The sequence below is a fragment of the Atractosteus spatula genome, chromosome 2 (genome assembly GCF_055471065.1).
Source record: "Atractosteus spatula isolate fAtrSpa1 chromosome 2, fAtrSpa1.hap1, whole genome shotgun sequence".
Lineage (NCBI taxonomy): Eukaryota > Metazoa > Chordata > Actinopteri > Semionotiformes > Lepisosteidae > Atractosteus > Atractosteus spatula.
In genome coordinates this window covers 28,878,428-28,890,885 of record NC_142707.1, presented here as the reverse complement: position 1 = coordinate 28,890,885, position 12,458 = coordinate 28,878,428, and the positions used below count along the sequence as shown (strand labels likewise).

General features: G+C 36.6%; 1 protein-coding gene across 1 annotated transcript in view; it reads left to right on the top strand.

Moving 5' to 3' along the window:
* The window catches only part of adgb (androglobin), a 111,652-nt gene that overhangs the window by 12,400 nt on the left and 86,794 nt on the right, over positions 1-12,458 (top strand). Inside the window, exons 6-7 of the mRNA XM_088939997.1 lie at positions 2,847-2,986; positions 8,718-8,804. Coding sequence (XP_088796123.1) covers positions 2,847-2,986; positions 8,718-8,804 — 227 coding nt within the window. The remainder of the gene's footprint in view (positions 1-2,846; positions 2,987-8,717; positions 8,805-12,458) is intronic.

Sequence of the window (12,458 nt, the reverse complement as noted above, 5' to 3'; positions counted from 1 at the left end):
AGAAAAATACAGTAAAAGCAAACTTAAAAAAAAATAACATCAGTATCAGTTCCTAGGAGATTATTGACCAAACAGGATAGTGCACGAATATCTTGGAAAGATCCCAGAACTTTGAAACACACAGATCTGAATGATAAAGCAAAGTGAGCTCACCATGAGCTGATTGTACAGTACATGGCCAGATATCTCCTATGTCAACCTTTGTTGAACCTTCCACAAAGTGTGTAGATCCCATCTTAGCCTTATCATAATATTTATGGAAAACAGACACCCTCAACTGTGAGGATACCCAGTGACTTGATAACGTAATTTGTAAAAAAAAAAACACATCACGTATAGCAGTCTTACCAGCAATTTATAAATCAAAACATTATTTCTTATTCTTTATTAAGTTACTTGCTATTATTATTTGATTGCATATTCTGGGCTATTTTTTTTTCTTAAGCATTTTTATTTTTTCCACACATAGCCCTCAACAAAAATGTTTTTTTTTTTAATGAACAATCAAACTAAAAGTTTACACAAATGTCCACATAAAGAACAACACAATTTCTACTACAATAAACTGTTAATTTAATGGCCTTTGCGTTAATGGATTTCAGATTTAACATACATTTGTACATCCGTACAAAATGTGCTTAAGGGAACTTTAAGGGAACTTTACAAATAACAAACCAAGGTAAAAAAAATACTACAAACATTTGATATAAAAATTAGCAATATCAGTGGTGCCATATAGGAGTAGGTCAATTGCTTACAGTAAAGTATGAAACACATGAAATGAAGAGCTTGTATATTTATGATAAGAAAGCCACAAGAACAATTTTAATGACTGTGTTAATTGTTAAAAAATAAGTCTAAAAATCCAGGAAGCATATATATATAAAGTATATGGAGCTAAAAAAACATAATTCATGATTTAACAGACATTCGACAATAATGAACACCCTTTCCCTTTAGTCTCTTAAACTCAGGGTTTATTCTACTCAGTAACAACTCTGTTTGAATAGAATATCAGTATTAGTATTGGTATTATAATAATATATTCAAATAAATGTATGACATAGTATAGTGAAGACTGTATGTACAGGTCTGAATGTTCATAGTTCATAAGAAGAATGAAGCTTCTTTTTTACTGTATGTTCAGGCTCATTAGTATGGTTTCTTTTTCCAGTGGCATTGATGATGAGTTCTGCAGCTGTTAACAGTCATGCAAATTACAGCTTTTGTCCAAAGCCTGGAATAAATAACACAGTCAGCTGCCTTGAGACAGTTCTAAAGAAGGTTTTTAGTAATGCAGTCGGAAGTTGAGTGTGGTGGGCAATGATTTCAAAATGGTATAAGGAAATGGGGAACAAAATTGATATGAACATTGTTCTAACTTGATCAACTGGATTTCTAAATTGTTGACTTCATGAGTGCTTCTGTTCCCTGTTACGGTAATTTCAGTTGGTTCTGGTTCAGCAAGCCACTGGGATTACTACTGTAATGTACAGTGATGATTGGGTTATAATTTACAGACATTTACCTGTGCTACTATACTTTAGTTTCTTTATTTCTTTCATTTCTTTCCATGCATTTACTTTAATGCCCTTACGGAGGTAAGATATTACTAAGACTGCTTTCTTTGCTTAACATAATACTAAAAAATGGTCTTTTGAATTTCAATTTTATTTGTAGAGCAGAATTGTACAGATTTCGAAACACATTTCCTTTTACTTGTTGATTAGAAAGGATTTTCTGGTTTATTTTTATATTTGTATGTTGTTTTTTGTTCTCTACTAGCACATGTACATTTTAGTCTATAAGATCAATTTGATTCTAATCAGATTACCAATGTGAATTTGAACAAAATTAACATCAGACAGGTTCTGTTTTGATCTGGGTGAAAAGCCTTCTGAGACTTAGACTACATTCAGACTCTTTATATTTTACATATTGTTATGCAGGAGTTGTTCTCTGTTCTGAAATGCTGTCTCTTGCTTGCTGCAGCACTGATAAGCAAAAATTTAGGACTTCCATCTTAATCTTGTAGTTCTTGAAAATTTTTATTGCCAGAATTTGAATAAAATTCAAAATAAAATTAGAACTAATGAGAAATTATGGAAATGCTTTCTTTACATCCTTTAAAATAATGTACAGCATGAGGACATATTTAGTAAAATCTGAGAGTACATTCCTGCTCTCATGCGTCCTTACAATTCACATACAATGTATAAAGCACGCTGGGGCCTTGTAGCAAGGAGGCTTCCCCAGCTCTGAACCAAAGGGGTTTTTTTTTGGTTAGGAAATGTCCAAATGTCCCTTTGTAAGTTGTGAGCCTATTTGTGTGAAAACAATAGCAGTCTAAATTTTAAAACTTGTAACATAGAGTAAATATTTATCCCTTTTGCTGTCCCTTTTGCACATCTAAATATTGTATCTACATGTAGAGAATAATGTCTAAGCAAGTATATCGAAATCTGTAAAAATAAGTATTGTATATAGCCGCTCTTGGCTGTTTTGCATCAAAAGACCTCATTTTTAATAAAATAATAATAATTGATTTAATAATAAAAACAATATTCTTATTTAGGTATCTGAGGGTATCTCATTTGAAACATGGCTGTTCACATTGCTTTATACATATTAGAAGTTATGTTCTTGGGTTTGGTGGATGATGAATATGAGAAAGATGTAGTCAGGCATTTCCAAGGAGTCTGTGGATGATTAAATCCTGTTTAAAAATATATAAGCCAAAACAAAGATGGATGGGAGAAGATATCACTATTAACTTAGGTAAAGCAGTAACAATTGCAAAATCCTTGTGTTAATAATAATTTTCCTATAACTTATTTATCCCCCAGGGGTGCTGGAGAAAGATCACAGTAGATGACACACTGCCTTTTGATGAGGAGAACAACATATTGCTCCCAGCTACAACATGTCAAACAGAACTGTGGCCAATGCTATTGACGAAAGCCATCATTAAACTAGCAAACACTGAGTAAGTCTTTTACTGGATTTTGGCAAATTCTTTGATTTCTTTATTTACTGTCTAATAAATGATTCATGTATCTAAGGGCCAATGAGTCCAGATACAGTAGTTAAAGTATAAGATCAGTGTTTGTTTAATTAATTGATTAATAAGTGTCATTAATTTAAACAATCAAAGATGACTGATGTTTTTGCAAATAAAAGGGAATAATTTCAATGACGAATAAAAATTTGGAGGGATTATTTCAATATTAATGCTAGAGGTTGTAAAATCCTTCACTCTGAAATTCTCTTGACTTATTAAAGAAATTACCTATAAAACATTTAAAACATTCCAAATGGAAGGGTATTAGCAGCATATTAGAAATGAATGAAAAAATTACTGATTTACTTCTTTTTATATTTTAGTGTCACCCATTAATAATCATTGACATATTGTTGTTCAAGTCTCATAGCCATTAAAAATAATCTACATACTGTATAATCTATAATTCAGTAATTGGGGGGAGATGATCCTGTAAGCACAGTCAGAACTTGCAAGATATATAGTTTTTTTTACTACAAGCTTTATACTGTAAGTTGTAGAAAGCGTGTCCCATTTAAGGGGTTCAATAAATCATTTTTTGAATTTGTTAGTTTCTTTAGGCCTATTTAATTAATATTGGCAATATAATATGGCCGATGATGCTTACATTTTATATCATTTATATCATAGAATATATTCAAAACAACTGAGAAAAACTGTTGTTTGAACTAAATGAAAATTGTAATAAAAAACTAAACAAAAAGTACATATGCAATACTCTATATTTAGATTTGTAAGTTATTTAGTTTTGAAAACATTAACTGGTATCTGTCTTTACTTATGAAATACACAAATAAAAAAGTAAGTCCAGTTTATTTTTGATAAACTGAAAAAGGTATTCATTTCATTCCTGCTTTTGATATGACTTTGTTAAGGCCTGACCTGCAGATGTTTACAGATACTGTATTTTCAGAAAATGTTCATGTGCAACAAAAAACACTGAATACAAACCCTTTTGATGTGAAAATAGTAAAGAAAAAGGAAAGCTTAAAACCTTAAATTTTATTCAATATATTTTTTATGCCCTGCATAATTCAGCAGTTTTTCCTGGCAGAAAGTACAGCCTCAGTTGCTTTAATTATTTATGTGTTTATTATAACCTTATCCAAACATTAAAATAAAATGCAAAGGAACAAGTAATAGGTTTATTCCATGCTGAAAAAAAGAAGAAAGAAAACACAACGTTTCGGCCGTGGGGCCTTCTTCAGGCTCACACCTGAAGAAGGCCCCACGGCCGAAACATTGTGTTTTCTTTCTTCTTTTTTTCAGCATGGAATAAACCTATTACTTGTTCCTTTGCAGCCTACGCATGCTGATGCAGCTACCCACCTGAATTAAAATAAAATGATGATTATAAAGCCTTCAAACATAACATACTGTAACAGCTTCATGAAGAGATAAGCTGAAGGATGTAACTTTCATGACTTGTATCTTCTCTCATAAATGCCCTGACATTCCCACGCATACTAGAATCCACACACATCCAGGAACTAATTATCCAACCACGTCTCTCTCTCTTCAATATTTAGACACTCTTCACCGGCTTACCTACGCTCACTATTGAGAAGTCTTCCACGGCTTTCTCTTGTGCGCGCGCTATTATTCTCAGCCCGGCTCCTTTGACTACCAGACCTAGCTCTGACTTCTCTCTTGCCTAACGACTTGGATTTGGAATATTAAATTAACTTTTGCTCGAACTCCCTTCCTCACGGCTTCACACAGGCGTCCAACAGCTAACCTCTTTCGGAAACCCTGACACTAACCATCTGCATTGAGCAGAGAACATGATTATACTGAAAGAAGAAATATTTTGTATTTATGATAGAAAAGTTAGGTCACTTTTTCCTAAGATTCATCCTACATTTAACTTCATCCTACACTATACTTCACTTATTCGTACTACACCTCACTTGATGTAGCATGACAGTTTGATATATACTGTATATATTGTTAAATTCATCAATACCTAAAAAGCAGAAAATGTATAGCACTAGTACAATGCTGTCTAAAAATAGGTGAATGTTGAGATGTTTAAAAGTTTATGATTTAATGTTAGTACAAATGCATAGCTTGGGATTTAATAATTCAAATAAAAAAAGGTGTGGTTTGTGACAAGTATGGATAAAAATAACAATAATAAAAGGTTCAATAATGCATAAAAGGATAGAATTTGTAAATTGGGATGCATAGGAGGTCGTGTCTTGTCTGTAGTTTACCATCACAAATGATGCTTTTATCTTGATTTGGGAATTTATTAGCAATCACTCTGTGGAAGATTTCTTTTTTAATATTCGTGCAAAATTTGCCTCTGTTGTTTATACAGGGGCACATTTTTGTGAGATTGTCTCCCTTGAGCATTGCATGGGGACAACATCACACACAGAATAAGTAAACTGATGCATTTTTGGTAACATGATGTTTCTTTTTGATAGAAAGTCTTCAATGGTTTTTGTATATTCTGTCAGATTCATGGTACATATGGGATTTATAAATTATGCTCAGTTATTGTAGTACATGAAAAAGATGCATTATTTCACACTGGTGATTTGTTTACTTGGAAGCTGAGGGAATAATCCTCTCTGTATTAGCTGTAATTGGCAACATCCCATTCACCTTAACAAAACACATGCATTTACAGTGCATGCTTGACTGAATTATAGTAATTGAGTTTTATTTAAAAATCTTCACAATTTATAATGGCAGCTGAATGGACAATCAATATGTCCTAGAAAAGACATAAATCAAATTAACAGGGAAATAGAAGGGCTACTAAATATTTTAGGACACCCAGCCTTATAATGCTTACAACTACTGATACATATTCACCTGGTTGACACGTACACTACTATCATAATCTTCATAGTCTTTGGCATGCCACCAGTTGAATGTAATTCTTTTTGCTAAAAAGGAAATATTCTGCCAGGAGTAGATCAGAATCTGGCATAATTAGGAGGAATTACAATATTTTCAAAATTGTCTTCTACTTTTAACAGGTACCCCTGTACAAATACTAAGCTCTTCTCATTCATTACACTTTTTGAGAACAGTTTCAGCAGAGGATTTTGCCCTACTGGGAGGGAAAAGTAACAAATGGTATCTTATTCTTTGTCAATGATAGAGAAGAACATGATACAACTTCAGAAAAGCAGGTTAACTATAAATCACAAATGTTTGTAGCAAAACAGTTAAATTTCCTAGGACTTTATGTATGTGTTCAAAGCTTTGAAGCCAACCCATAAAAGCTTAAGGCATTTGTGGATATTTTTAAACCATAAAATATTGCTGATGTTCCACATTTTATGAGCTTGGTGAATCATTCAGAGAATAATTCAAGACACCAGTGAAGTATCAATAACGCTTTCCAATATCTCCTGACAAAATGCCTGTACTGTAGCTAGCTTTGGGTGCCCAGCAGACAAAAACCTTTGCTGACACTATAAAGGAAAGTAACGTTCACCTGCAGTTCTTCTGCAATACAGCCATAGAAGCCAAAGAAGCCAGACAATGTTTTCAGATGATGCTTTGTTTAGATTCAATTACAACTTTGAGTCCTGCGTGTTCCTGGAAAAACCTCATGTAGACAGGCTGTCAAGTGAACCATTTTACAGTTAATGTTAACACTAACATAAAACACATAAAAATTCTGTAGGTTGACTTCATTTTGCAGCACATTCTTGTGATGAAAACAAGGATTCGACAGCTTTAGGAGGCACGGAGAACAGACTAGACCTATAAGCAGCTAAAGAGAGGAGATTAGACCAGGGATGGTCAGTGACCAACTGGAGAGTGCCAGAATTTCTACTCTTATACTGGCAAACAATTACAGTATTGTAACGCATATGGCTGACATTACAGGTTGTGCGAGCTGGCTTACCAGTGCGGTGACATCATCGCCCTTCCCTGTGGATAGCAGGGTCCTCAGCCGCCAGGCTGAGGGGAGATCTTCCCTTTAGCTCAACTGGCTGGGTCCCTGTTGAGTGACACCGGAGGCCCGAGTTCAAGTCCCCAGCGGTGGGGGGCCGACCTGAGACGGCAGTGGCGAGGGCGCATACCCACGTCAAGCCGAGAGCGCTACATTGGTGTCAGAGTGGGATGGGATAGCCCTTTGCCGAGGACGGCGAATTAAGTAGGGGAGAGTGTAACGCATACGGACGACGTTACAGGTTGGGCGAGCCGGCTTACCAGCGAGGTGACGTCACCGCCCTTCTCTGTGGATAGCAGGGTCCTCAGCCACCAGGCTGAGGGGAGATTTCCCTTTAGCTCAACTGGCTGGGTCCCTGTTGAGTGACGCCGGAGGTTCGGGTTCGAGTCCCCAGCAGTGGGCGGCCAACCTGAGACGGCAGCGGAGAGGGCGCATACCCACATGAACCTGAGAGCGCTACAGTATACACACAGCAGATGATTAAGTAGTAAAGGGAGACAATAAACAAATGCACAGGAAGAGCAAGAGAATTCCTATAGTGGTGTTACGAGGACAGCTGGCACCGATTGACCCTCATTATTCAATCTCCTCGTCCCTCACTATTTAAACCCTCCTCCTAGTTCACTCCTAGTCCTCGCTCGGTATTAGGAATCTATCCATCATCTGAGCTTGCTACGTCCTCAAACCTCTGGCTACCTACATACAGACCTTTCTAGTGTTGGACCTTTTGACTACTCTTTTGTCTCGCCCCTTTTTGGACATGTTTGCCTCGCGGCCTTCTCTAACTGGACACCGACTTCTAGCCTGGAACTACCAATGGCTCTGCTGCCTCGCTCCTCTTGGACTCGTAGCCATCGGACTCTCTCAGCAACCTGCACAGGGTTCATAACTACTCGTTCGTAATAAGTGGCCATGTATGACATGTCAATGATCTAGTGGATAGATGACCAGTTACAGTTGATATTTTTCATTGATGAAGTGGAAACCTTGTACAAGGGGATTGCTGCTCCTGGTTCTTTGAACTTACAAATCTTACAACATTAACCACAATGATCAAGAAGCTTAGAAACGTCTTTGTCATATTTGGTAGTCCAGAGACACTGATCAGAGACAATAAACCACAGTTTGTGCCTATTGAATTTTATAACTTAGCAGCAGATTAGCAGGAACATATGCAGATATAGGTCAGAATTGTTCAAACAACTTCTCAAAGCACATAAGGAGTCTCTGTGACAAGATCAGGACAAATGACCAGACCACATGATCAACTAAATCTTTGGCAGCACTTGAGAAACTGAATAGTTAAGATAGTAGCTGTCACGAATGAAACAAAATGAGCCAACTCTTTAGGCACAGGTAGTCTGCCCTGGCCTATAGATTTATATCCTCCTTTCTGTTAGAGATAATATGGTAGTACCTTGCATTAAAATGACCCAAATACATTAAGTAGTATGTACAATTAAAGGGGATAAGTCTTTTAATTTAAAGGTAGGAGATGTTTTCAGTGAAAGTTTTAATACTTTTGGCAATGAAACTTTGGAATAATCTAAAACTAATATTTCTCCAAAATTATATTGTTGTGCCTTACAATATATGAGAGGGTCCCGTCAATGCCATCTGTTTACAGAAACGTGTTTTTTCTCTGAGATAATTTTACAGATTTCAATGCTGCTATGTTACCAAAGTCAAAAACTTCTGTTCCTTTTTTTAATGATCTAGCTATTTAATTCACAGAGTGCACCTGTGTCAAAAAAGGGAACTTGGGGAGTTCACAGTCCTGCATGCCCTCACTGGTTGGCTTCCAGAAGTTATTCCACTTCAGTAAGTATCTTTTCCAATACCACTGACAAGCACTCAAAATAAGTCTAACAGTGCTTTTCCATAATGTATTGAAATTATTCAAATTCAAATTTATTGATATTCTATAATTTCAAATTTCATTTACATTGTAAACTTTAAAACATGTTCTTAAATTGGTTCCTGATTTGAACCATTTCATTTACTTAGCTGCTATATTCCCTCAAATCTATGGGGAATCTATGTATGGCTGCTAATGTATTTACTCTTGCTTTGGGGGTTATTAAAATAAATGGTGACTTTAACTCCCTGTTTAATAACCATTACAGCATTTTTACCTGATTAATAAAACCACTATCAGTATATATAATGTAATACTGGCACATTAATACAGTGAGGGGAAATTATCAGCAAGAGCTGATAGCTGACAGTAAACTGTCCTGTAACAATATGAAAAATAACTTATTACCCAAAGAGAGGAGCTTGTGCAAATGATAGATAAATTAGAAGAAGTGTCTGTAAAAGAGAGAAAACAGATTTACCACTAACAATTCTACGATGGTCACACTGCAACTGCAAATGATTTAAAAAATGTGAATGGAATGGTAACCTCACTGTAGAGACATATACTGTAGGATATTACAATTATTTACATTTTAACTATGACATACAAAAAAGTGTGTGTATGAAAAATGTCCCTGATCCAGGCACCGTTCTTTCAGTTCTTAAAGGACCATCACTGGGAACTAGTTTGGATCATTCTTTGTCTTGCCCCTTACCTTAGACCAATTCACCAAGGGTAACCTTACCAGGAGTGCAAAGCTCCTGACAACATAGATAGATTCCCTGGGGCACTCAGGCCTGTGGTCACGAGCTTTGGATAGTGACCGAAAGAATGAGATCGCAGGTACAAGTGTAAGAAGAGAGGTTTCTCCGTGAAGCTGCTGGGTGTACTCTTCATGACATGATGTGGAACTTGGCATTCCCAGCCAGTTGAGATGGTTTGGGCATCTAGTGAGAAAGCCTCCAGGGGCACTCCTTACTAGGAAGAGACCCTCGGGCAGATTCAGGACATGCTGGAGGGATTATATCTCTGGCCTAGAAGCACTGGGAATTCCCTAGGAGGAACTTGAGACTATTGCTGGGGAAAGTGATGTCTGTTCTGTCATGTTCAACCTGTTTCCGCCATGACCCTCACAAGGAGTAAAAATGAGAAGAGATGAAGTATGATAGATACTCTATTGTTCACTACTGAGGAAATTTGTTAGGCTTCTCACATAAAAGTACAAAACATACAAGCAAAACATAATAGTCACATAAAATCACATGAAGTACATGAAATTACAACAACAGTATGTAATACATAAATAAATGGATAAACCAAAATATAGCTGGGGGACTACATTTACATGCATTCATTAAGCAATTTTATTGCAAAGGTGACAAAGGACTTCTTATAAATGTTTTATTTGAATTTGGTACCCTATACCATCTCTTTGATGGGAGACTTTATGAACTGTGACTTAATGACATAATGAATAATGAATTGAGAATGGAGAGCATGGGTGGAATCAGCTGTGATGTTCCTTGCTATTCTGAAAACTGTATTATGATGTACATCACTGAGTTGGGGCTGCTGTGTCACAATCCTGGACAATTTGGTTTTGCTTTTCAACCCCAGGTTTCCCTACCAAACTGTCATGTTAATGCCAGGATGCTCTCAACGAGGCTTTTATATTCCATCTCTAGGACATTTTGACTAGCATCTTTATTCTTTTAATTAAAAATAGCCTCTGTTTTCTTAAAAATGTAATCGACATTCTCAGTATAACTCAGCCTCTGGTCAATATGTGTTCTCCAATATTTAAAACTCTCCACAACCCCCACAGAACTCTCACTCTTGCCCGTGGCGAGAACAGGGGATTGCGACAACATGGCGACTTAAAGAGCATTAACAAAGTCCACCATTTTATGCTTAATTCCAAATTTGTACAATTGTTCTATACTGTTAATGAATTTATTTTGTTACCAAGATTCAATAACTGGTCTGAGAAATTGTGACTACAGTTCACCTTTAAATGCAATACTTATAGCATTTAAATCCCATTTGCTGTGTAATTCCAAATCCAAAGGTATTTGATGTAAGCATAGGCTGAAAGCTTTCAGGGTTTTTGTGCTTAAATATTTAATGATCAACCAATAGTAACAGTAAACCAACATAATTTACAAATCTTACTGTTAAAACATTGTAAATGTATTCTGTTCAATGTTTAAAGATTAGCCAACAACTCATCTACATGATTCTGCAGTTTCACATGAAAAATAAAATACGTTTGTAAAGGTGTTTCATTGCAGCTTTTTGGTTAAAAAAATGGTGAATTGACATCCATTTAACCCAGGAATGCTCATCACAGTACCTACCTCATGTATACAAAAGACAGTACTCATGCTCCTTTAGGCTAAGTCATTTGGAGCGGTGGCTCTGTGGTTAAGGATCTGCGCCTGTGGCTGGAAAGTTGCCTGTTCAAATCCCGCAGCTGGCAGAGAAATCCTACTCCGTTGGGCCCCTGAGCAAGGCCCTTAACCCCAACTGCTCCAGGGGCGCTGTACAATGGCTGACCCTGCGCTCTGACCCCAAGCTTCTCTCCCTGTCTGTGTGTCTGTGTCTCATGGAGAGCAAGCTGGGGCATGCGAAAAGACAAATTCCTAATGCAAGAAATTGTAAAGGGTTAATAAAGTAATGTTATTATGTTATTATGTTATTTGCACAAAGTTGATTGTGACGATATTCTTCTGTTGTTAATGACAATGGTACTTTGCATGGGACAATATGATTTCTTATATATTGTTATATATATCTTATATATATATTTCTCCGCTGCCGCCTCAGGGCGGCCCCCCACTGTTGGGGACTCAAACCCACATACCCACGTGGACCAGAGAATGCTACATTGGTGTCAGGAGCTGGGTGGGATAGCCCTTCGCCGAGGATGGTGAATTAAGCGGGGGAGAGTGTTACGCATATGGCCGACATTAGAGGTTGTGCGAGACGGCTTACCAGCGCAGTGATGTCACCACCCTTCCCTATGGATAGCAGGGACTGAGGGGAGATTTCCCTTTAGCTCAACTGGCTGGGTCCCTATTGAGTGACGCCGGAGGCCCGGGTTTGAGTCCCCAGCGGTGGGACCTGAGGTGGCAGCGGCGAGGGCGGATACCCACGTGAACCCGAGAGCGCTACAATATTAATGTATTAGGAAATATTACTGAGTAATTATCATATTTAAATACAATGTTATTTTATTTAAATGAAGTAATTAGCAGTAAGAGGTTTCTACACAAAATTTTAATATCAAGCATAGCACTTTTTTCTGGTTATTATTTTGCATATATATTTAGCCATGTTAGAACATGTCATTAGTGTGTTCAATCTCCCCATTTCAACTAAGCACAAGTATTTTTAGGTCTGGAAGTCCTAAAAAATAGGTGATGGTGTATTAACACACTATAATGTTGTGTGACAGATAACGCAAAGTATGTGCCACTGTAACTGATTACAAGAGATGACAGTTTGATGAGAAAAATAATATTCCAAAAAGAGACACTCAGACAATTTCCTTTGAAATGGTTGATACAATTTTTTGTCTTTTGTATCTTAAACTATGTGGAGTTTGCTTTAAT